The 27,134-nt window shown below is 43.3% G+C and overlaps 1 protein-coding gene across 5 annotated transcripts in view; it reads left to right on the forward strand.

The window, feature by feature from the left end:
- The window catches only part of LOC142651276 (uncharacterized), a 290,189-nt gene that overhangs the window by 119,368 nt on the left and 143,687 nt on the right, over positions 1-27,134 (forward strand). For all 5 annotated transcript variants that reach the window (XM_075825742.1, XM_075825741.1, XM_075825743.1 and 2 more), the window contains 2 exons: positions 10,720-10,810; positions 11,375-11,403. In XM_075825742.1, coding sequence (XP_075681857.1) covers positions 10,720-10,810; positions 11,375-11,403 — 120 coding nt within the window. The remainder of the gene's footprint in view (positions 1-10,719; positions 10,811-11,374; positions 11,404-27,134) is intronic.

Below are 27,134 nucleotides of genomic sequence, written 5' to 3' on the forward strand. Positions count from 1 at the left end.
GGTATGACCGGAGGTTGTTCCCTGGAAACCTCACAGGACCTGAGACCGGCACCTCGACTGCGTCCGTGATCCCCTGAAGAGCTGCCACGACTGACCGAACCGGTGAAGGATCTCCTTGAAATTAATGAGGATGAAACCATTGAGGAGGATAAGTGGCGACCGTGGTCGGACCTCCTCTTCCTCCCGCACGTTCGACGTGAGCCGGAGCAGTCAGCGGATCTCCGCTGTGGGGAACGGGAACGGCGTCCTGAAGCCTCACGCCTGGAGCAGGTGGAAGAGGAATGAGACACGCGCTTGGCCAACACACAAGCCTGCCCCAGAGATGAATGGGGAGGCGCTAACACTACTGGTGGTACCTGTGGTGGCTGAGTAGGCGCTCTGGGCCTACTAAAAACATGCTCCTGGTTGGAGGGGATGAGCTCCGCGTCACTCTCTCCCATAGAAAATAATTCTAAGTCCTCCAGGGGATCCAAATTATGCCACGCTCCAGTGTTGCTTGTTGACGCTGGAAATGTGGAGGGCCGTGGAGGGGGGAGTGGGGGTCCCCTAGGGAGTGCCACCACATAATCAGGGTGTGGAGACGACCGCAGAGTGTGCGGCCGCAGGGTAAGGCAAAGCCCGACCCTGGCTGGAGGGCCCAGACATTGGAAGATTAGGAGGTACCTCCTGGCTAAATGCGGCCTCCGGCACAGAACCGTAAGCATGTGCCGGAGCCGGGGAACTGCTCACTGGAAGTGCTGGAGCTCTGGGCCCAAGCTGCACTGCAGAACGGCGGGCACCCGAAACGCCGGAAGGGGACAGGCGAGAAGGAGGCCACAATGACCGCGCGGACCTCTGTTGCACGATGGGAGGGGCAGGGGCAGTGGACGCTGGAGCAGCCAGCTCCTGGAGCAGGGTCTGCAGCCAGCCCGTACCCTCCTCCTGGACGCGGAGGCGAATGGATTCGTCGATGGACGCCATCGATACACGTCAGCAGTGAAACTCCTCAGAAGAAAATGGTGAGCGACAAAGGGAGGGAACAGGGGATATACATGTACTTATCATGAAAATGGTGGGCTTTACACGACCAATCCCATCCCTCCTACACCTAACACAGTCCCATAGCCTTGGAAACATTATTCACTGCAGAATTAACCATTTCTGCAGTCTAAGTCCCTGCAGCTATACCCTTATGGGCCTACAATCCTTTGGATATGTCATAAATGTCTCTGATGGGAAAACCCCTTTAAGTATACAGACACTTATTCAGAAATGCTGTGGGTGTCAATTAATAATTAATATTAATATTTTATTATTAGCATATTATGAGATAGGAACTTATCATATTTTATTATTGTTTCTATGCTTGAGCTTTTTTTTTTTTTTAAGCATTGTATAAAACATCCTGTTAGTCACATACTTTAGGTACGATGCAATCGCACTAACAGCTCTTCAGAATGTAATTTTCTCTATTTTAATAAACTTTCGTTGTGCATTGCTTTTTTTTTATATACAGTATATACATATTTATTTTATTGATTATCAAAAAGTTTCTCCGAACATATATACCACAAACTGTAAATATAGGGCCAATGTAAGTGGTATTATTTGTGCACCATAATGCACGGTTATGTAGTGTCTGTATAGCAGTATTCTGCTGGATCCTATTATTGGATACTATATGGTGGCATTATTTATGTACTGTATAGTGGTATTACTTAGGGTCTGTATGACATTATACGCTCACTGTATGACAGCGTTATGCGGGCACTGTTTAGTACTGCCTGACACGATATAGCGTCATTAGTTTAGCATCATTTAGCAATGTTATGTGAGCACTGTATGGTACTGTTAATTGGTACTTTAGGTATGGCTTTAAGCAGGAGAGATGAGAAAGGCTGTAGCATTGAGAAGCACGAGACACAGACTGGACACTAGCTTTTTATCCATGTAATTTTAAAAAATAGACATTTCAATATGTATACCGAATTTACAGTCTTTGGAAAAACATCTATAAAGTGGAGACGTGACCAAGTTTGTCTATTTTATAATATGGACACATATTACTTTTTAGTAACATCCCCTATTAAAGGAGTATTACCAACTCAGACATTTATGGCATATTCTCAAGATAAACCATAAATGTCTGATAAGGTCACACTTCTGGGACCCGGACCTATCTGGAGAACAGGAGTTACCTGACCCCAGTCACACCTGGTCAGGAGGCCGCCAGTCGCTGCAATCAGGCGGAAAATAAATGGGCAGGTGACCGCACTCTCTCTACTATAACTGGTCATTAAAGGGAATGTGTCGCTAGAATTTTTTTTTTAGTTAAGCAGTTAGTGTATAAGTGATTAAACATTGTTCTAATTTTTTTAATTTTTTTCACGAGTCAGGAAATATTATAAATTAGATTCTAATTTATAACATTTCCCAGTGCAGGTCACTAGATGGAGCAATTCCCAAAATTGCAGCATTGCATGTGGTAAAGCAACCACATTGCTTTATGCTGCAAAATTTGAGAAAACTCACTCGCTCTAGTGAGCTCTCAGAATCCCCCCTCCTTTTTCCTGGCTAGTGCCGGGAGAAAGGAGGGGATTGAACGGTCAAACCTCCTACACTGTGTGTCGCCATTTTTTGAGCTAACACACAGTGTAGTTGGTTTACATACAGTAGTAAACAAACAGTAAAACACGTACATACATAGACCTAACTTACCTGCTCCTGCCGCCGCCGCTCCCTCCGGTCCAAGTGCACAAGTCCGGAAGCCGCGACCGTAAGTAGTAATCTTACTGTCCGGCCGCGGCTTCCGGTCCACAAGAAAATGGCGCCGGACGTCGCTTGGCCAAAGACACTCAATTTGGACTGTGTGGGAGCGGCGCATGCGCCGTTCCCACACAGACAGCGTACAGCATAGTGGATGAAACGGGCCCCGTTCGCATTCACTATGGGGCTGTATGTGCCGTATTCCATGTCTGTATGTGTCGTTAATCGACACATACAGAGATGGAAAAAAAATGGCAGCCCCCATAGGGAAGAAAAAGTAAAAAAATAAAAAAAAGTAAAACACAAACAGACAAATAAATAAAACATTTTTTAATAAAACACTAAAAGCAAATTGATATTAAAATTTTTTTTTTCGTGACACTGGTCCTTTAACTCTAGAAATCTGGCTGACAAGCCCAATGGCAGTAATATTGGTTGGCACCAAACTTTCTCAAACACAAAATATAACTAATAAAAAGTGGACATTTAAAAAAAAAAACTTGTCAGCATAGGACGACTCGAATACTTCTATTCATTTGGGATGTTTTATTGTATGGAGAAATAACCTTTAAATAGCCCTTTACTTATAGCTGTAAAGAAACATAAAAAAGTACTTACAGTGGCGTCATTGGCAATCTCCTGTATGTATGTAACTGCTAACTATACATTGTCATTCGTTTCCTACTCCAGTTATCCCATATCCTCAACCATCATGAATAAATCTAATTTTCACTCATTTACTTTGTAACTTGCGTGCCTCTAGGTGCTTACATGTATAACCTTTCATTAATCTCTGCATTATATTGTTAGTGTATGTACATTTTCTACCCACACTTCCAGTTTATATGAGGTCAGTAGGAAAATGACATCCTGTTCTGTGCATATTACCCTCATTGATCGGTATTCTACCTGCCGCCTCCCTCTTTACATCCATATTTGTGTTTCTATGTGATCACTGTTTAATTTGTGTACCGTTACTTGAACTTGTTTCTCCCTCAAGGGCACGAATTTACTTTCTGGATTCTTAAAACTGCGGTGGTTCCCACAACGTAGACAGCAAAATGCCCCTGATTATATGGACTTAAATTATATCATACATTTTTACATGGGGTGGATGATAGTATTCCTGTCATACTCTTTGTGGTCTAGAGTAGTTTTGTGACTAATCCATAATACCTCTGGTCAGGGACGTTGCAAGGATCTAAAAATATCAGGGGCACAAGCCCCAAGGAATATGTTTTGTCCCCTCCACCTCACTCAAAAAATATTCTGAATACAGAATAGCTAGTAAACAACTTTTACAACATGATAGGCTTAGATACACCACCTCATCAGTATACTGTCCCTGGATTTAACTTTTTAAGGAAAACTGTACCCATAGACACATCAGCCATGCCCCCAAAAAATAGCATATTCCTAAATAATACAGGCATGCACTTACCAAATAATACCAGTATACAAGGGCCAAATAATACCTCCACGTCATGATCATATATAACTACCACAGGAAACAACATAACCAATAATAACACCATACTAGTTCTACACTGGCGCTCTGCATATGATGAGTATAATGACACTGTAGACCTTATATGTAATACAGTACAGTTATATCCACTAACTCACAGGTGACGTCTTCTCTGATTGTAGTAAATTACTTTCGCTTTTCTACTCTATGTGGTCCAGACTGCCATGACCACTTTTCTTGGCTACACCGGTCTCTGCAGATTTTGCCGCCCCCTTTAGTGCACCACATGGTAATAGTGCCCTTTAGTGCTTCCCATAGCAGTAGGACCCCCTTGAGTGCCCCCACACAGTAATGGTGCCCCCTGTGTACCCCCCACACAGTAATGTGCCCCTTTGTTCACCCCACGATAATAGTGCCCCCACACACGATAAAAGCACCCACCCAGTATTGGAGCCCCTTAGGGCCCACCACGCAGTAATTGTGGCACACTCTACTCAGCTCCCTTAGTGCCCCCACTGAGTAATGCTGCCCCCTAAATGTTCAACCCACTGAGTAATGCTTCCCTCTTCGTACCCCTACTGAGTAATGCTGCCCCCTTAGTGCTCCCTATTAAGTAATCCTGCCCCCTCAGTGCCCCTCACTGAGTAATGCTGCCACCTAAATGTGCCACCCACTAAGTAATTCTGCCCCCTTAGTTCCCCCCACTGAGTAATGCTGCCCCCTTAGTGCTACCAAATGAGTAATGCTGCCCCCTTAGTGCCCTCCACTAGTGCCCCCCCCAATTAAAATGTAAAGAAGGTTGTTAATAATGATGTACATTATGGTTAGTGGTTGATTTGTAATATCCCTGAAGGTCTATGATGCTTTAGTGGTTAACACTTAACAGTTTATTATTATATAATATTACTATACTGTTTAGGATGGTGCAGGATTTTGTGGTGGTCTCAGGCAGGAAAGTGCACCTATAATTTAATTTGATTTAATAAATAGGCAGAGAATTCTTATAATAGTAGTTGGGTTTTTTAGATATAGAGCTTCAAATCCTGTGGTTTTCTTCACATAGAGTGACATGCTAAAAATTCTATCTTCTTGTAGCTGCCACAAGGGGGAGCTCACTGCTTAAAGATTTGTAACAGCTCTCATTGCACTCAATAATAAATGTCAGAAAGAATTAGGGTATGTTCACACGCACTGTTTTCAGGCGTAATTCTGGCGTTTTACACCTCGAATTACGGCTGAAAAAATGGCTCCATTACGCCTACAAACATCTGCCCATCGCTTGCAATGGGTTTTACGATGTTCTGTTCAGACGAGGTGTAATTTTACGCGTCACTGTTAAAAGGCGGCGCGTAAAAAGACGCCCGCGTTAAAGAAGTGCCTGTCACTTCTTGGGACGTTTTTGGAGCTGATTTTCATTGACTCCATTGAAAAACAACTCCAAAAACCTCCGTAAAAGACGCCGCGAAAAACGCGAGTACTTGCAAAAACGTCTGAAATTCAGGAGCTGTTTTCGCCTGAAAACAGCCCCGTAATTTCAGATGTATTTTGCTACTGCGTGTGAACATACCCTTACAGCGTTTACTGGATTTTTTTCCTGTACTGCTCAGAAGGGGTTTCCAGGTACAAGAATCCCCCACCCCACTAAATGTGACACTGCTTTTAACTCCCCTGTATGTTGCAGTCTCCTGACATGTCTATTTTAGCAAATAATTGTGTTCCCCATAAAATAACAATTCTGGAGCATCTTTTATTAGAACATTGCGTTGCGCCGCTCCTCTGTTATTCCTCCTGGAAATGTGTGAATAAATTGACAACTGGATGTTAATAGAAACTATAATGGCTATTATTTCCCATTGTCACTACTGAAGAACACAGAGGAAAGAAAAAGTTATAACTAAGAAAAAGCTAAACAGAATCAAGGGCTAATAATTTTAAATTTTAGGTGAAATTTTTACATGGAACTGCTTAGTCATATAGTAGATTTACATTTACAGAAATCTCAACAATTATTTCCATTGGTGGACCTAGCTTGGAATATTTGAATAAAAACATAAGGGTTTTCTAGTTTAACAAAACCATTTACCCTATTAGTGAATTCTGAGTTAATAGAAGGGGGTCCTCTGTTCAAGATCTTCATCTCTTGGCCAAAATGGAGAGCGGTTACAATGAGCGACTCTTGCTCTGGAGGACCTGTCCTGTATTACACAGATAACCCATTGATATGAATAGTCACTGTATAATGTGGTGGCTCTGCAGGAAAATTGAACTTTTACTTAGGCCTCATTCACACGACAGGGTTTCCCGGCCGGGTGCCGGCCGTTCATAAATCGGCCGGCCCCCGGCTGCATTAGGAATAATAGACCCCTAATGGGGCTATTCACACGACCGATTTTTTGACGGCCGGGAAAACCGGGCGTCAAAAAACAGGACATGCTCTATTTTCGGCCGGGTACCCGGCCGCCCGGCTCCCATAGAAGTCTATGGGGCTGGGTAATACACGGCCATCACCGGAATGTGTCCTGAGTGATGGGCGGGTTTTCCGTCGCTTGCGCTCTATCTCCTCACAGCGCAGAGTGCATGTGAGGAGGAGGAGTTTATTCCATTCGGACGAATGGCTGTACACTGTGTGGCGGGGCCGGGGTGTACAGCAGGTGCGCTGCGCTGGCTCCCTTCCCCTGCTTGTTTTAAAAGCACCCTGGCCCAGCGGCACCTTCCATGGCGCCGCTAGCAGCTACTGCTGCTGCGGCTGCTACTACTGTAGCTACGCCTCTATAGCAGAGCGGGGAGGTATCTCCCCGCTCTGCTATGTGCTAGCTCCATTTTAGCTCCCTGAAGGAGCGGAATCCCCGTGTTTTCGGGGATTCCGCTCCTGGACAGAGCGCTTGATGTCGCTGTCCATATCTGGGCACTGACATCAGGGGAAACTCCTGAAGCGGAATCCCCGAACACATGGGGATTCCCCTTCAGGAGTTGCCGCTGATGTCACTGTCCAGAACTGCCCGGCCCGGAACGGATGTAAAAATAATGCAAACCGGCCGGGAAAAATGGCCGATTTTACCGGCCGATACTCGGGCTCGGGCAGGACCCAGTCGTGTGAATCCCGCCTTAATCTGTTTCCCCACAGATTACTTATTATCATGGAGTGGGGGGGTCACAGCAGGGAGACACTTTGTAAACAGCTAATTGTCAAAGGACCCTTCTAACGAGTAGACATTGTCCTTTAAATGTATAATTGTTTCCATACATCAATAGTACATGACAATATATTAAAGGGGTTGACCAAGATTATAAAGAGTCTTCTTTTCTAAAAACAGTGCCACGATTTGTGTCTGGTATTGCAACTTAGCCCCATATACTTGAATAGGGCTGAGCTGCAATACCAGACACAGCCTATGGACAGGTGTGGTGCTGTTTTTGGAAAGAAAAACAGACCCTTTTTTTTCTCTTATAATCCTGGACAACCCCTTTAAATTATGTAATATATCTTATAAAGGAAAAGTGGCATCTCTAACCTTCCAACAGGCTCTAGTTCCCCATTCCCTGTCTGTGAGCTCTTTGTTAGGGCACATTCACACGTGGCGGAATTGCTGTTGAATTCCGCTGTGGACAGTCCGCAGTGGAATTCTGCAGCAGCCATTTTTTACATTTGTTTCTATACATTTTTAGGAAACTTAGTTCAGACGTTGCGGAAAATAACTGTGCGGAATTTAGGCTTCGGAGCAGATTTTCTCTGCAGCATGAACATTCTGTTGCGGAGAAGAAGCGACATTTCACTGCTGATTTCAGCCTTTGAAATGCAAAAACTGAAATCTTTGGCAAGTCCGCTGTGTTTTCTGCAACGTCTGAATTACCTGTCAAATATGCAAATGTTGGTGCAGGTTCGTTGCATAATTGTCCCGAATCTGCACCAACATTTGCAGCTGAACAATTCTGCCACGTGTGAACATGGCCTAAATGTTCAGAAATATCCTCAGTTGGCAAAAGAATCTGTCTGGAAAAGAAAGGAGGAGCGGGGAGGAGGAGAGGGATTAAGCTGCAGTTAGTATTTTTTGTAAAAAAGAAGTTCGAGGGGGCAGGGGAGGTAGAGCAGCAGGACAAGGACATCTGATTGGCTCAGAGCACCTAGTACAGCTCTATCGTCACACCAGGAAGAGCCCGCCCACTCGATAAGTAAGGAGAGAGAAAATTAGCATTTACAGAAACTAGCAGAGGGAAAAAAGAAGGCATTATACTTACGCTATTCTTCTTTCCTGTAGTCCAAGCAGCAGCACAGAAACCAATGGGTTAATACCCCACTGCTGGTAGGACAGGTGACAAGAAACAATAAAATAATCAATTAACTAGACAATATGTAGGGACCTAAGCCCCACCCCCCTGTGTCTCTTAAAAAGAATACCAGAAACGCAGATCAACAAAAAGATTTTGAGAGGGAACAACAACGCTGTGCTGCTTGGACTACAGGAAAGAAGAATAGCGTAAGTATAATTCCTTCTTTCCCTGGTCGACCTACGCAGTAGCACAGAAACCAGTGGGATATAGCAAAATTATACGGGTGGGCAAATTGAAGACAAAACTGTACGTCCAAAGGCTGCTTCCTCTGAAGCCCCAATGTCCAGTCTATAGTGCTTCATGAAAGTGTTCGGTTGAGACCAAGAAGCTGCCGAACAGATTCTCCAAAGGAAACCTTCCTCTTTCCGCCCACGCAGCTGCCATAGCACGCGTTGAATGTGCACAAACTTTTTCAGGAGGCGGCTCTCTTCCTAATTTATAACAAAGGATAATAGTCTCTTTTAGCCATCTGGCTAACATAGCTTTGGATGCTTTAAATCCTTTCTTCCTTGGAAGAAACATGACAAACATATTCTCAAAATTCATAAAGGACCTAGTCCTTTCAAGATAATGTTGTAGCGCTCTTCCTACATGCGTGCATGAAGATTCTGCGCTGAAGCCTCTGACTCTTCCATCAGAAATGATGGTAAACATATTTCTTGATTAATATTCACCATTGACGGTACCTTCGGGCAAAAGGTTGATAGAGTTCTCAGAACTACTTTTCCTGGAAAAAAATAGACTGGGGCTTTAAATACTTCAGAAAACAAAAGACCCATCCCAGTGGGAAGAACCCACTGGTTTGGTAACTCCCCCTCTTTAGTAGGAACTTCTTCTAGAAGAAAAGACGCCTTACCCAAGAAACAGGGGAGAGACACCTAAAGACTGTCCTTTCTATAGGAGAAAAACCTCTAAAATGTAAGCTCTACTAATACCTGCGTATAAATTGATTGCGGAACGCAGTCTCTAGCTCCACCCCCTGACCGATGTTAGGAGAGGAGGAACAACCAATCAGGAGCACCGTCACCAGAAATATGGCGGTGCCCATGAACGAGACTAGCTCCAGCTAGGGGAGGGCTGCTGATGTCACTCAGCTCCGCCCCCTGAAATCTTACTGGCTGATCGTGTCACAGCAAGCAGGTCCTACAGCTTGTGCTGTGAACACTAAAAACAACGGCCGACGTAAAGAAAATGAAGAAAATAAACCCCTTGACGCCACTACTGGCAAGAAGTTATGCAAAGCTTCTCCCTCCCAGCAAAGGGACCTGGGAAAAGGGGAACAACCACCTTTAGGAAACAGAACCACCATATCACCTGTCATCACCAACAGTAGGAAAAAAAGACACAGGGGGGTGGGGCTTAGGTCCCTACATATAGTCCAGTTAATTGATTATTTTATTGTTTCTTGTCACCTGTCCTACCAGCAGTGGGGTATTAACCCATTGGTTTCTGTGCTGCTGCGTAGGACGACCAGGAAAGACCCAAAATCTGCAAGCTACCCACAACATTTCTGGCTGCACTAAATCTAATACACATCTAAAACAGCCAAAGGCACAAACAGCAGCCGTCACACGGATACATGTATTTCAATGGGGCCGTTCACATGGCCGTTGTTTCAACGGACCGTGTGAGGGGTTAGTTGAAAAACAGAACATGTCCAATTTTCTTCCGTTTTCACGGATCGCTCTATAGACCCAAGTCTATGGGGATCCGTGGAAACGGGATCAGCACGGGGGCAACGTGGACTTAAAAACCGGAGGTTTTCACGTCCGAGTTTCCCCACGTTTGTCTGAATAAGCTATTTTTTTTGTAGGGAAGGTGCGCGCTATAAAAAAATCAAATCACATGTAATTATAAGTCCTTGAGTTTCTTGACCCTTCTGTATAGTTATGTAGTGATAATGGAGCAACGGATATATTACTAAATAACTAGAAAGAAACTGGATGATAATGCAAATGGAAACTATAATGGTGGACAAATTGGTTGAGACCCAACTTCTCCGGAGAACTTGAAGAGAAGATGAGTTAATAACTTACATTTCGGGGCGCAATGGTCATTAATGTGGATTATAACTCGTGGACATACTCGGCAAAGAATAGATGACTGCTTTTACTTAAATGGTGTTTCGGAGATAAATTAACTCTTCCTTATTTCTTAATGTCATCTTTCTACTTTAGGCCAACTTGGCTTTGAATCAGTTTCACACTAAGGATCGAGCAAATCGAAAGCAGCACTTTTACCTTAACCATGTGGAACCACAGACCTCAGGTAAGACAGAGCAATGATTGCAGTATATGTATACACTTAACACTGACTACACTATATTTAAACATTAAAGAAGGAAATAAATAATAAAAGGGTTTTCCAGGGATACAATTTATTTTATCTTATTATATATAGGCCCTGTTCACATCATGTTATAGCCTTATGTTATAGCCTTCTGTCAGAGATATACGTCCGGAGGATTGTCTATGTATACTTTCGACAGAAGAATGAAACGTATCCCACTGTATAGGTATACAGAAGTATACGTCGCCCGAAGGGCAGAGCACTACCTGAAGCGCTATGCTTGGGGAAGATTCTGAGGTCACTGTCCATTTATGGACAGTGATGTCAGAAGGTACAATGCCGGAGTCCCCAGCCCGAGCGTAGGAAGCTCTGTTGACATCACTGTCCATATATGGATAGTGACGACAAGAGCTTTTTAATGCCGGAAGGTGAAACAATAGGATGCATAATGCTGCAACGTCATTATCCACGTTATGTCCTTTATTATATTGTGGGTTTCTTAGATCTTACAACTGATTTATTTTCATTTCTTTAATTAAACAGATTTCAAAGGGACACAAGCCAAGTCTCCAGTGAGTTTAGCTTCTTTGTTTTGTACTGCACTATAAATAACTTCTATTATACGTCGATTGTTTTTTCCCTGCATCAATTTCCCATCTGAATCAACCACCAAAATCACAAATGTTGCACAGTTTTGCCCTTTTTAAAAAAAAACTAAAAAAACTTTTACAATGTACTGTACACCTGATCCGATGCGGCACTGGGCTGGTCAGCTATTATGGAGCAGAAAATGTTGCATGTAATTTATAAATTTTTGCATACCCTCATAACAAATTAAGCTGCACCCCCAAACTGGAAACAGTTGGAATTGCATAGTTACCGTATTTTTCGCACTATAAGATGCACCTGACTATAAGACGCACCCAGGTTTTAGACAACAGAAAATAGGAGAAAAATGATTTATTAAAAATAATTATTTGTTCTGTTTCACCACATTCTGAAAGCCATAACGTTTATATTTTTTCATTGTTTGGGCGGGACGAGCTGTAGTTTTTATTGGCACAATTTTTTGGTACATTAAATTTTTTAATCTTTTTTTATTTAATTCTTTTTTGCTCTAAGGTGACCAAAAAACAACGATTCTGGGGTTCTAAATTTATTTATTTTTTTACACCATTCACCGTGCGAGTCAAATAATGCTATAGTATAATAGTTCAGACTTTTGTGGATGCAGCGATACCAATTTTTTTTTCTATTTTTTACATTGTGCTTGGGGAAAAATGGGAAAAGGTTTTTTTTGTTTTTAACGTTTTTAATATTTTTTTACACTCCTGAAAATGTATCTAACTTTTTTTTTTTCACATTTTATTAGTTCTCCTAGGGAAGCATAGCATGCTACGCTGTTTCCATAAATACTATTCTGTTCAATGGGAGTTATGAAAACAGCGTAGCTCAGCGATTTACGCTGTTTAAGTAACTCCACTATGTATGCTGTTTTCATAGCTACTGAGTTCCGGAAACAGTGTAGCTCGTGGTGCTATGCTGTTTCCGTAACTCCCATTTACTTCTATGGGAGTTCCAGAAACAGTGTAGCTCAGCGAGCACTCGGCTGTTTCCGTAACTCCCGACCACCTATCCAGGAAGTGGCTGGGAGACAGCCGAGGCGAGTAAGATAGAACAGGGTTTAGGGGGCCTCGTTCTAGAGATAGGTGCGGGTCCCAGAGGTGGGACTCACATCTATCTAACATTTATGACATATCCTGAGGATATGTCATAAATGTCGTTCATGAGAAGACCCCTATAAATGCTGCGGTCGCTATTGACCGCGGCATTTAACTAGTTAAATGGCCAGGAACAGCACCATCGTTGTTCCTGGCTGTTAGATCAGCGTGTCAGCTAAAACACAGCTGACACCTGCGGTGTATGGAGCGGTCTCAGCGCGTGAGCCCGCTCTGCTCCAAAAATCATCCACTCCCCGCTCCATGATGTGCTGGCACATCATGGGTCGGGAATGGGTTAAGTAAGAAGCGGTCTGGGGGCCCGGCGCTGCCGAGTCCCTTAACTACCGAATATAAGACTTATTCTTGCTAAAAACTGCGTCTTATAGTCCGAAAAATACGGTACATAGGTTGAAATAGTTCAAGTCAGATGCTATACTAGTTATAACCCTCAATCCCATTCATCATTCCCAATCCCATTTGTCATTCATCTAGCCTTTTTTAAATGCTGACATAGTATCTGCCATTACTACCTCTTGGGGTAGGGCATTCCATAGTTTGACTGCTCTTACTGTAAATAACACTTTCCTATAATGATGTCGGAAACGCCTTTCTTCCACATGCAATGAATGTCACCTGGTGTTTTGTAAAGGCCTTGGAAAGAACAGATTATGTGCTAGTTCAATGCATTGGCCACACATATACTTTTACACGTTAATAAGATCACCTCTAATGTGTCTTTTTTCCAAGCTGAACAAGCCCAATTTTTCTAGCCTTTCATTGTAATAGACACCTCCCATCCCATTTAATAATCTAGTTTCCAGCCTTTAAACCCTACCTTAGCTTTCCTGTATCCTTTTTACAATTTGGAGTCCAAAACTGATTCCCATATTCAAGATGTGGCCTTACAAGGGATTTATAGAGGGGTAATATTACATTTGAATCACAGGTTTTTATCTCTCTTTTTATACACCCTAAAATCCTATTTGCTTTTGCAGCTGCTGCTTGACAATGACTGCTGCTTAGTTTATTTGTTACCAGAATACCCAGGTCCTTCTCTTGTTCCGTTATTTTCAGTTTTATTCCATTTAATGTATATGCATTAATACTATTAGTGCGGCGTAGGTGCATTACTTTACATTTATCCACATTAAATTTCATCTGCCATCTTTTTGCCCATGCTGCCAGCTTATCTAGGTCTTCCTGTAATATTTTATAATCAAGCTGAGTTTTAAGTATCCTACAAAGATTTGTATCGTCGGTAAAAACTGATACCTTACTATCAATCCCACCCACAAAGTCATTAATAAAGAGATTAAAAGACTTGGGTCTAACACAGATCCTTGTGGTTCCCACTGTTGACTAAAGCCCATTTTGAGTATGTTGTACATGTAAAAAAAGACGACCAGACGCTATATCATTTTCACATGCGTGAATCCACCTATTCCTTTTCCAATGTACACCAAAATACTGTCTGCAGCAGATTTTATAAATGCTCCTCCAATATGTGTTGCCACAATGGAGCAATGTGTGCTGCTCATACTACTTCCACTGCAGAGACGTGCACAGAGCCAGCTGCCTGGAATCACATGAAACTATAACAAGCGTCCAACTTCTGAATACCCACCAAATTCGTAGACCTCCTTTCTATGGTAAAGCAGTGGCAAAAGTTATGTGGCACACTGTGCAAGCTGCTGTATATTTTCTAGACGCCTCTTATGCGGCACAGAACCACCCATAACAGTATCTGCCAGCCATAGATGCTACCTGAAGTGCAACGGCCGGAGGTGCCCTTTTACGTTGCAACTATGGAGATGTTGAGCGGTAGTTCTGCCTACAAAAGGGCTGCTTCTGCAGAATATACAGGATTGGCACACACTTTGGTATGATACAGACTTACAACTTTTCTCAGCACTACTAAACATCCCTGTCTTGCCTTTAGTGTTGTGATTGTTAGTGTTACTTTATGTATGATTGTGAAATTAACAATAAGCAAAGCCCATACCAATGGTGTGAAGAGTGGGTAGGAATAAATGTTCACTTATTCATCACGGCAGTCAATGAAGTAAATCACTCGTACATGATGTCTCATTCTGTTTCTGGGCTTGTAAAGCTAATTTCTAAATTCTTTCTCCTTGTAATAGATATTTCAAAACACATAAATAGAGGTAATGGGGCCCCATAGCAAAAATAGGGTCCACTTTCTGATATCAGAGCCAAGGCTATAAGGGGTGCAGAGGTAGCAGTCGTACCCGGCCCTTGTTCCTAAGGGGGCCGAAAGGCCCCTCTGCCACATAAGAAAACACAAGTATTATAACTGGTACATGGTAGGTGATGGGCCCATTACAGATTTTGCATTTCGGCCCAAAATCCTTTGCCTTAGGCCTCATTTACACGAGCGTATTATACGCGCGTGCGACGCGCGTGCTTTTCACGCGTGTCGTACGCACCTATAATAGTCTATGGGGCTGTTTAGACGATGCGTGAATTTTGCGCAGTGCGCGTGCGTTGCGTAAAACTCACGACATGTTCTAAAATCGTGCGTTTTTCGCGCATCACGCACCCATTGAAGTCAATGGGTGCGTGAAAACCACGCATGCCGCACGGAAGCACTTCCGTGCGAACTGCGTGATTCGCGCAAGAGCTGTCAAACTCCTGAATGTAAACAGAAAAGCACCACGTGCTTTTCTGTTTACAAACATCCAAACGGAGTGTCAAATTCGAGATGAGCGCACCGAACTTCACCGGGTTCGGCAAAACTCGTTTTGACCGAAACCGGTAAAAAATGTTCGGGTACGCGACGTCAGGAGACAGTCTCTGTCCACGGTGCTGAAAGCGTTAAACTGGTTCAGCACCATGGACAGTGACTTCCGCTCCGAAAATCCATGAACCTGTAAAAAAAAAAAGACGTTCTGACTTACCGATAACTCCGGTCCGACCTCCCGGGATGACAGTTAAGTCCAAGTGACAGCTGCAGCCAATCACAGGCCAAGCACAGGCTGCAGCCAATCACAGGCTGCAGCGGTCTCATGGACTGCGGCGTCATCCTGGGAGGTGGGGCCGGATGACGAGAGAGGGACGCGTCACCAAGGCAACGGCCGGGAGACCGGACTGGAGGAAGCAGGCAGTTCATGGTAAGTTTGAACATCTTTTTTTATTCACAGGTTGGTGTATATTGTGATCGGCATTCACTGTCGAGGGTGCTGAAAGAGTTACTGCCGATCAGTTAGCTCTTTCAGCACCTTGGACAGTGACGGGCGTCGACTAGCCTCATCTCTATGATGGCGGCTGCGCGAAAATCACGCAGCCGCGCATCATACACGGATGACACACGGAGCTGCCAAGTGCCTTTTGCGCGCGCAAAACGCAGCGTTTTTTGCGCGCGCAAAACGCACACGCTCGTGTAAATGAGGCCTAATGCTGTTTCACATGACCACAACTTCAATTCCAGAACTGAAGGAACCAGGCTTTGCCCCTCTACACTCCTTCCTTTTCTGGAGAAAGGGCAGCACAACTCTGTGGCCATCTCTCACTCCCTTGTTTGCTAAGATTACATGGCCTGTTGATAGTGGAACCATGCACAGGGTCAAACTAACCATGAACTACAATAATAGAGCCACCTGGCACCAACTCCATTGACCCAATAGCATACCTCCCAACCGTCCTTTTTTTTTTTTTTGCTGGATTGTTCATTGAAACGGGTCTCGAAGTGGGTGGTGCTTGTGTAAATTTGCATAACAGTGGGCGTGATGTTTTGTGGGTGGTTCCAACTGGATCGGGGCCAGGCTTGAAAGTGTCCCGCGAATGGGGAGGCAAATGTTGGAAGAGGTATGCAATAGTATCCGAAGAGGATGCATCTATAATACGTACATACTGTCCATGAGGCAATGTGAACACCTCATCTCAGGCAGCACCATTCCCTTCCTAAAGAAGGACTGTATTATTGCCAATTACAGGCAGTCCACTCCACCACCTATCTTCCTGTGCAATAGTAGATGTAGGCAGACAATCACAGGTTTCTGATTTGCTGCAGACACCAGTGGAGGAAGTAGTGCAGAAGTGTGGGATAGGTACGGATGTAGCTATCTTTATCTTGACTCTGATAACTTGCTGCAACGTGATATCACACAACAAATTTAATGCGTTAAAAGTCAACATAAAGACGGCTGCATCTGTAAGTGCGCTACACTTTACTATGGTCACTGTGGCTGGTATAGAATAGAAAAACAACAACAGAAGGTAAATGTGTATTGGTTAATAGCAGCTGCACCAAGACCACTGAAGATTAGCCGCTTAGCCACATAAGCCATACTCCAAGTCATGAAACAATCCTCGTGGATAAACACACTTAGACACACTTTTATAATTGGCATAATTGGTTCAGTTCATTATGTTGAGAAAGGAGACTTGACCTTCGGAATCTTCCATGCCGCCGGGATGCAGAAGTTTATGTGTAGGAATACACATCATTGTTAATGATGTAAATGCTGCTTTTTGATTATTTTATTTTATTACTTTTAAGAAAGGCATCAGGCCCCTTTCAAACTCTTTCAACAAATCACCCTTGACAACATATTGTGGCAGAGAGGTCCTTAGTGTTACTGCTCTTACAGTAAAGAATACTCTTCTATGTTAATGTAGAAACCATCTATCCTCTAGACATAGTGTCTGTCCTCTTGTTATAGTTAGGCTCTATTCACACAACAGGGTCCGAGTGTCGGCCGATAAAAACTGCCATTTTGGTCAGTTTTTCTCGGCCGAATTTGACCCGTTTTGCATCCGTTTTTTTCCCTGTCCGTTTTAAAAACAGATGAATTTCATTTGTAACTTTTTTGCCACACACTTCCCTCTGTAGATAATGCAACACACTGCCCTCTGTAGATACTGCCACAGCCCCCTGTAGGTAGTGCCACACAGCCCCCCCTGTAGGTAGTGCCACACAGCCCCCTATAGGTAATGCCACACAGCCCCCCGTAGGTAATGCCACACAGCCCCCTGTAGGTAATGCCACACAGTCCCCTGTAGGTAATGCCACACAGCAACCTGTAGGTAATGGCACACAGCACCCTGTAGGTAAAGCCACACAGCCCCCTGTAGGTAATGCCACACAGTCCCCTGTAGGTAATGCCACACAGTCCCTTGTAGGTAATGCCACACAGCCCCATGTAGGTAGTTCGACACAGCACCCCCCCTATAGATGGCACCCCTACCTTTCTGTAGATAGTACCACCGTTCCAGGAGAAGTCCCTGACTTCAATGTCCATATATGGACAGTGAAGTCAGGGACTTTTCCTGTACGGAAAAACCGGCCACAGTGCTGGGGATTCAGCTTCAAAAGTCCCTGACGTCACTGTGTCCATATATGGAGAGTGAAGTCAGGGACTTCATCTGGAGCGGTAACACTGCCTGCAGTGCCGGGGATTCTGCTTCAGAAGTCCCTGACGTCACTGTGTCCATATATGGACAGTGAAGTCAGGGACTTCTCCTGGAGCGGAAACACCGGCAGCAGCACCGGGGATTCCGCTTCAGAAGTCCCTGATGTCACTGTGTCCATATATGAACAGTGAAGTCAGGGACTTCTCCTGGAGCGGAAACACCGACTGCAGCGCCGGGGATTCCGCTTCAGAAGTCCCTGACGTCACTGTGTCCATATATGGACAGTGAAGTCAGGAACTTCTCCTGGAGTGGAAACACAGGCCGCAGCGCCGAGGATTCCGCTTCAGAAGTCCCTGACAGCAACAACATTATGTCCATATATGGAAAGTGAAGTCAGGTACTTCTCCTGAAGCGGAATCCCCAACCCCCGGCCACAGCGTTGCCGAAGCTGTGGCCGGGGATTGGGGACTCCGCTCCTACAGGGAGCAAAAAAATACCGTCCTCCTCACTTGCACTTCGCACTGTGTGGAGGAGGAGTCGAGAGCGAGCGACGGAAGACACGGCTGTCACTTGGAACAGATTCGAGTGATGGCTGTGTATTACCCGGCCCCATAGACTTCTATGGGAGCCGGGAGAACGGCCGAAAATAGGGCATGTCCCATTTTTTGACGGCCGGTTGTGTGAATAGCCCTATTTGGGGTCTATTGTTCCTACTGCGGCCGTGTGACGGCCGTTTTTGAACTGCCGTCACACGGCCGGAAAATCCTGTCGTGTGAATAGGGCCTTACAGTCCTCAGTATAAATAGCTCTCCGTACCGTTAGGGCTCTCAAAGAATGGCACGATTGATACTGAATTTGTGCATGTTATGATCTGGACATTTTTACCCCAGTTTTTCACTTGTTACATTGAGAAATCTGCACCAATATGTTTTATCAACAATTTACTTTAGCAAGACAACTCAGCATTCGCAAACAAGGGAAGTGGGAAATATACAGCGAGTGATGCCACCCTCTGAAGAGAAGGTGGGGCAAACAAGTAAAGTATAAGGTATAGGGTTCACTGAAGTGACAACTGAGTAAAATATACCTTTTATTAGTAACTCGTTTTAAAACCAGGGGTAACACACCACTGTGAAATAGGCCCCACCGTGTAAATTAAAAAATGAATTAAACAAGAAACACTGAGTCATTGTGATAAATATATCTCAGTGTTTATAACAATATTTTACTGGAACCAGCATTTGTCCTGGGCACAGCAATAGTACAATCCCCAAAAAGCACCAGTGTCCATGAACAAACACCGGATCTCCTAGCGCTGGGTGTAACACAATGCTACTGTCCCCTATGCAAACATTCCATGTACAATGAAAGACCCTACGCGTTTCAGATACTCATCCTCAGGGGTCCGTATCTTGGTCACTCTGGCCTCGTCGCCAGCGATAATAATATTCAACAGCAGATATTCTGCTGTGCGTCACGGGAAGATGCTCGTATCGATGTCAACGGCATACTTCATTACAGGCGCTTGGTTACTATAAGCACCAAGACTCCACCCCTCGTATTTGGCGGCGCTACATGAACTGACCAATCACAACGCCCTCACGATTCGTGACACCTGCCCATGTGACCCCCCGCCGTCAGCTGACAGCCAGGGGTCATCATCGACCGCATCAAAACGACCGCGCAGGCGCAGTAGAAGCCAAGGACATATCGCCCGGACTGCCAAGTTAGAGGAAGGTAAGAGCAAAACGATAATTGATTTGAAAGTATGTCTTGCGGGACAGTTACCCACCGCAAGTGGACTACCTCAAAAAACAACTCTATAGTTTATAAACACATGTTGAGTGGACAAAAATGCGGGGTCCCTCCCACTTAGAAATTCTGACAAAAAAATCTCTTTATTTGTTGCCTGGCCAAGATGGCCATATCAAAAACAAAATGCACTATGCAAAATACAAAAATACACCACTCACCCAAAAAGGCAGCCCAGGGTGAAAACCGGCCGCCTCAAGAGGAATGGAATTGCATATTAAATAAAGCACGTATAATTAGTCTGCTCGTTTAAACCCGCTGGTTGTATGCATGCCAATCTATGGATCCATTGGGCTTCTTTGCGTAGAATTAAATTGTCCCAGTCGCCTCCTTTTTTAGGGGGTCTAATGAGTTCAATTGCTTGAAACTTTAAACATGCTGCACGGCCTTGGTGTTTAGCATGTACATGCTTTGATATTGAGGTGTCCCTAGCATGGATAATATCTCCAACATGCTCCCTTATCCGGCGCCGAAATTGTCGTGCCGTTTTGCCCACATAGTTTAAGGGGCATGGGCATGTAATAAGGTAGACTACCCCCGCTGTTTTGCAATTGACAAAATCCCGAATGTTGTACTTTTCCTGTGTTGCAACACTGATAAAGCTATTCCCTTTGAGAATAAAGTCACAAGCTTTACAGCTACCACATCTAAACGTGCCTGGTGTTTGTCTGTCCAACCACGTACCCCTAGGTATAATGGGGTCAAAACAACTGTGCATGACTCTATCCCTAATGTTTTTCCCTCTCCGGTACGTGACAGAGGGCCATTGTGTGATCTGATCTACCAAATCTGTATCAGAGCTGAGAATACGCCAATACCTTTTCAGGATTTGCATAATATCATTTTGTTTAGAATCATAGGTGCCTATGAGTCTCGTAACTTGTTCTTCTTTACGTTTTTTAGGAACCAGAAGACATTGCCTGTCTGCGTCCCTTGCTCCCTCATAGGCCTTTCTGATTACACCCTTGGGGAAACCTCTGTCCTTCAATCTTGTTTTGAGTTCCTGAGCCTGACTCTCAAAATCACCCATGGAGCTACAATTCCTACGTACTCTCATAAATTGGCCTTTTGGAATGCCACGTTTGAGGGGATAAGGATGACAGCTGTTCCATTGCAAGAAACTATTGGTTGCTGTTTCTTTACGGTGTACCTTGGTGCGAATTGTGCCTTCTCTTGTTTTTATAATTTTCAAATCCAGAAAAGACAATTCTTTTTCACTGATCTCACATGTGAACCTTAGCCCTATATCATTTGTATTGAGGGCTGCTACAAAACTATGGAACTCCTCAGCTGTTGAGTTCCAAAGAAGCAGCACATCATCAATATATCTAATCCATAATCCAACGGACGAAGTCCATTTGGCAAATTGGTCCCCAAAGATAATAGTCTCCTCCCACCAGCCAAGAAATAAATTTGCATAGGTGGGAGCAGCAGGACTCCCCATTGCAGTGCCACATTGCTGATGAAAGATCTTGTCTTCAAAGATAAATATATTTTTTTCAAGAACAAATTGTAGTAACTGCAAAACAAATTGGTTATGGGCTACAAACTGAGTGCCCCTTGATCCAACCGTGATACATTATTTTATGAGAAACTAACTTTTAATCCCATTCCGAAATATGCAACTGAATACAAATCCCTTATTGAGTCTGCTTTTAATGATGATCTGTTATGTAAAAAAGAAAAAGTTTTCCTTACGGTCCCTTTCCCTGCAACCCCTTTCATGTATCATCTGCCAAAGATACATAAAAATCTGTCTAACCCCCCGGGCCGACCCATTATTTCGGGGATAGGGTCCTTAACTAACAACCTATCTCATTTTATTGATATCCATCTCCAACCGTTTGTTTTAAAATTACCTTCTTACCTTAAAGACTCAACACAGTTAATTAGGGAATTACTAGAACTACAATCTTTATATAATTTATCCGATTTGAGTTTTCTTACTGCAGACGTGTCCTCATTATATACAAATATTCCACACACACAGGGTATGGAGGCTGTTTCCTCTTTCCTTGCACTAGACCCCCGATTTCCAAATAGTCAACTGAATTTTATTATCGATTGCATCGATTTTATTTTAACACATAACGTTTTTACCTTTGAGGACAATTTTTATAAACAGATTAAGGGTTGCGCGATGGGGATCCGTTTTGCACCCTCATATGCAAACCTCTATATGGGGTCCTTTGAGGAATCTTATATTCTGAATGAACATATATTCACAAACCATATTATTTACTACAAACGTTATATCGACGATTTGTTTTTTATCTGGAGAGGAGACATATCTGCTGCCAATGCTTTTATTGATCTTTTAAACAAAAATACATTTGGCCTCACCTTTACACACACATATTCAGCTACTACCATTGACTTTTTAGACATAACTATTAAAAATAATGGGAACAATTTTTCTACTAGCACCCATTTTAAAAGCGTGGATGTAAATAGTTATTTGGATTTTAAAAGTGCACACCACACACCATGGTTGAAAAATGTCCCGTTTGGACAATATCGGAGGATTAGAAAAAATTGTTCTGATGATGTTAGTTTTGATAAAGAATGCAATATTCTTAATAAGAGATTCATAGAAAAAGGCTTCCCTAGGAGCCTAATCAAGGGTGCAGAGATAAGAGCAAGAGGTATGACCCAATCTGAATGTATTAAAAAAGTAATACCGGTCAATATTGATGTTGTTGAAAAAACTATAAAAAACAAATATAATGAACAGAATGTAAATTTCATCACCTCATTCAACAAAAGTAGTAAGAATATTATGTCCATCTTTAGAAGACATTGGCACGTTTTAACCAACGACCCTTTTTTAAAAACATTACTCCCTGCGAAACCTTTAATCACCTTTAGAAGAGCGAAAACATTGAGGAATTTATTAACCCCCAGCAAGCTACATAGTAACAAAAAGAAGGCTGTGGATCTATTAACGAAAAATGGCTCTTTTTCATGTGATCATGTTAGGTGCCTGTGCTGTAAAAATATCGCAAATAAATCTACACAATTTCATTCGTTAAAAACCAATATAAACTATCCTATCAAAAGTCATTTAGATTGTGGCAGCACTTATGTTGTGTACCTACTGCAGTGTACATGCAACCTGCAATATGTAGGTCGTACCACCCAAACGTTAAGAAACCGAATTAACAAACATAGATCCAATGTTAAGCAAGGTTTTTTAAAACAGAGTGTGTCACGTCATTGTGCCCTCAAACATAACTGTAAATTTGATGATCTAGTTGTTACCCCGATCGAACAGATCCCAGTGGATATCCCTAATAGGTTTGTAAAACTCAAACAGAGAGAGAATTTTTGGATTTTTAAATTGGAGACCCTGCACCCTAATGGCCTGAATGACCTCATAGAAACGTCCTTAGATTAAAATGCCTTATGTCCCTGTCATGTTTCCATGTTTTTGACTATCCAATGCTAGTATGCATACACCCTCAGGTTTTTTTCCCTTTATTATCACATTACCATTTCCCCCCCCCCCTCTCTCTTTTTTTTTTTTTTATCATTCTATTTCTCTTTTCATCTTTCTATTCTATTATCTATTCTTATTCCCAACCATCATACAATCATATTGATTTTATATTATTACGGTCCGAAATACAATTTCTGACATACATTACTTTTAAGCAATTTGAAAAAAATTTTTTAATTACGTACTCTGCTCCGGTTCAGTCGCCCTTGTAGTCTTGCGGCCCATTATGCGGTCCATGTCCCAGATGACTAACTGTTTGCGGTCCATTTTGTGCCCCACGTGACCCACTGTTTGCGGTCCTGGTGTGTTCCATAGCCCATTCGTTCACAAATCGACCCTACCTACTTGCTGCGTTCCATCGTGCGGCTCACTTCCCACATGTTGAACTGTTGTGCGGTTCAAACCCTGCGTGTCACCAGCCGTTCTTTAGATACACATTCTCCCTAGAAATGTTAAACGTTTCATAAAAGGTTCATTTTGTGATTTTTTCTTTAGAGGCATCTTTTAATACATTTATGTCATTATGTTTTTATGTAAATCTTAAAACATGTTTGTAAATATCAGGTAAACGCTTGTATAATTGCTCTGTCTGACCTCTGACCCGCCTATGTTGGCGGTTTTTTTCTCTTTTTTTCTCTAATTTGTAGCCGACTTTTTGTCATTTCCTCCATGTATATAAAGGTGCAACTACCGCACTGTATGCATTGGCCTGATGAAGACGCCGGTCCGGCGTCGAAACGCGTAGCCTACCTTATTCCTAATAAATTTATTATTTATTTATTCACAATCTTCCTCACATCTGACATCCTTTCTGAGCAGCGCCGTTTGGTCCCCTTTTTCTCCGCTGGATTTGCAGTACCTCTTGACAACAAACTTGCTTTGTTTGTGCACGGATCTGGCAGCAGCTCTCATACGTTTACGACATCCTAACCGGTGTCCACGACCCTAGGTGAGCAAATTTCCATCCATTTGCCCCTTGGTTTTATCGCTTTGATTTTGCACTATGTGGCGCCGTGTCTGTTTTATCTGTTTCTAGCTAGATATATTGATGACGTGCTGCTTCTTTGGAACTCAACAGCTGAGGAGTTCCATAGTTTTGTAGCAGCCCTCAATACAAATGATAAAGGGCTAAGGTTCACATGTGAGATCAGTGAAAAAGAATTGTCTTTTCTGGATTTGAAAATTATAAAAACAAGAGAAGGCACAATTCGCACCAAGGTACACCGTAAAGAAACAGCAACCAATAGTTTCTTGCAATGGAACAGCTGTCATCCTTATCCCCTCAAACGTGGCATTCCAAAAGGCCAATTTATGAGAGTACGTAGGAATTGTAGCTCCATGGGTGATTTTGAGAGTCAGGCTCAGGAACTCAAAACAAGATTGAAGGACAGAGGTTTCCCCAAGGGTGTAATCAGAAAGGCCTATGAGGGAGCAAGGGACGCAGACAGGCAATGTCTTCTGGTTCCTAAAAAACGTAAAGAAGAACAAGTTACGAGACTCATAGGCACCTATGATTCTAAACAAAATGATATTATGCAAATCCTGAAAAGGTATTGGCGTATTCTCAGCTCTGATACAGATTTGGTAGATCAGATCACACAATGGCCCTCTGTCACGTACCGGAGAGGGAAAAACATTAGGGATAGAGTCATGCACAGTTGTTTTGACCCCATTATACCTAGGGGTACGTGGTTGGACAGACAAACACCAGGCACGTTTAGATGTGGTAGCTGTAAAGCTTGTGACTTTATTCTCAAAGGGAATAGCTTTATCAGTGTTGCAACACAGGAAAAGTACAACATTCGGGATTTTGTCAATTGCAAAACAGCGGGGGTAGTCTACCTTATTACATGCCCATGCCCCCTAAACTATGTGTGCAAAGCGGCACGACAATTTCGGCGCCGGATAAGGGAGCATGTTGGAGATATTATCCATGCTAGGGACACCTCAATATCAAAGCATGTACATGCTAAACACCAAGGCCGTGCAGCATGTTTAAAGTTTCAAGCAATTGAACTCATTAGACCCCCTAAAAGAGGAGGCGACTGGGACAATTTAATTCTACGCAAAGAAGCCCAATGGATCCATAGATTGGCATGCATACAACCAGCGGGGTTAAACGAGCAGACCAATTATACGTGCTTTATTTAATATGCAATTCCATTCCTCTTGAGGCGGCCGGTTTTCACCCTGGGCTGCCTTTTTGGGTGAGTGGTGTATTTTTGTATTTTGCATAGTGCATTTTGTTTTTGATATGGCCATCTTGGCCAGGCAACAAATAAAGAGATTTTTTTGTCAGAATTTCTAAGTGGGAGGGACCCCGCATTTTTGTCCACTCAACATGTGTTTATAAACTATAGAGTTGTTTTTTGAGGTAGTCCACTTGCGGTGGGTAACTGTCCCGCAAGACATACTTTCAAATCAATTATCGTTTTGCTCTTACCTTCCTCTAACTTGGCAGTCCGGGCGATATGTCCTTGGCTTCTACTGCGCCTGCGCGGTCGTTTTGATGCGGTCGATGATGACCCCTGGCTGTCAGCTGACGGCGGGGGGTCACATGGGCAGGTGTCACGAATCGTGAGGGCGTTGTGATTGGTCAGTTCATGTAGCGCCGCCAAATACGAGGGGTGGAGTCTTGGTGCTTATAGTAACCCAGCGCCTGTAATGAAGTATGCCGTTGACATCGATACGAGCATCTTCCCGTGACGCACAGCAGAATATCTGCTGTTGAATATTATTATCGCTGGCGACGAGGCCAGAGTGACCAAGATACGGACCCCTGAGGATGAGTATCTGAAACGCGTAGGGTCTTTCATTGTACATGGAATGTTTGCATAGGGGACAGTAGCATTGTGTTACACCCAGCGCTAGGAGATCCGGTGTTTGCTCATGGACACTGGTGCTTTTTGGGGATTGTACTATTGCTGTGCCCAGGACAAATGCTGGTTCCAGTAAAATATTGTTATAAACACTGAGATATATTTATCACAATGACTCAGTGTTTCTTGTTTAATTCATTTTTTAATTTACACGGTGGGGCCTATTTCACAGTGGTGTGTTACCCCTGGTTTTAAAACGAGTTACTATTAAAAGGTATATTTTACTCAGTTGTCACTTCAGTGAACCCTTGAATTTTCTCATATTGTGGGAGCACAATTATATTTATATCAATTTATACAGTGAATTTAAAGTATACGGTATACTTGCCCTTGTAATGGAAGTAAGGGATTAAGTAAGTAAAATTGGCAAACTCCTCTACAGTTATTTCTGGACACCTGAGCTAAAAATCACGGACGGCTAAAAATTTGAATGGACAATATGCCCCACCTTTTATATAGCCCAATGCTCATGAAACATTGATTAGTGTTCAAGACCCCTTCAATAGGCCCCAAAATTAATTCAGTCCTTCAAATTAATCAAGACCCTAAAATGTATTCAGACCACAGACCCCAAAATAAATTTAGACATTGGACTTTCAGTTCCCCCTTCCCTCCCTGAGCTAAGCTTAAGTTATCTCACTGCACGGACTGCGATCTGGCAGTAATCTGGACTTGGAGAAGCGGTCGGAGTCAGCAAGTGCAAGAGGACTTGTCAGGTGAAAAGAAGCGACATCTGACTGAGGCGTTGAGAGGAAGCGTCACAGTGGGAAAGCAGATGCCACTATCTCCTATTGGACTGCAAGGAGAATAGGGGCCGTTCCATCATTCTAAAGATAACCATCAACCTCCTCTTAAAGGGGTTATCTGGAGACCTAAAACTGAACACTGTTATTCCTAGAATAGAAATCCAAGTGACTTACCAATATACTTGTAACACCCATGGCCGCGGGTCGCCAGGACTACTCACCTCCTGACGGCCGCAGCCATGGATCAGTGATCACTTCCGCTTCACTCTGATG

This window comes from Rhinoderma darwinii, chromosome 5 (genome assembly GCF_050947455.1).
Source record: "Rhinoderma darwinii isolate aRhiDar2 chromosome 5, aRhiDar2.hap1, whole genome shotgun sequence".
Taxonomy (NCBI): domain Eukaryota; kingdom Metazoa; phylum Chordata; class Amphibia; order Anura; family Rhinodermatidae; genus Rhinoderma; species Rhinoderma darwinii.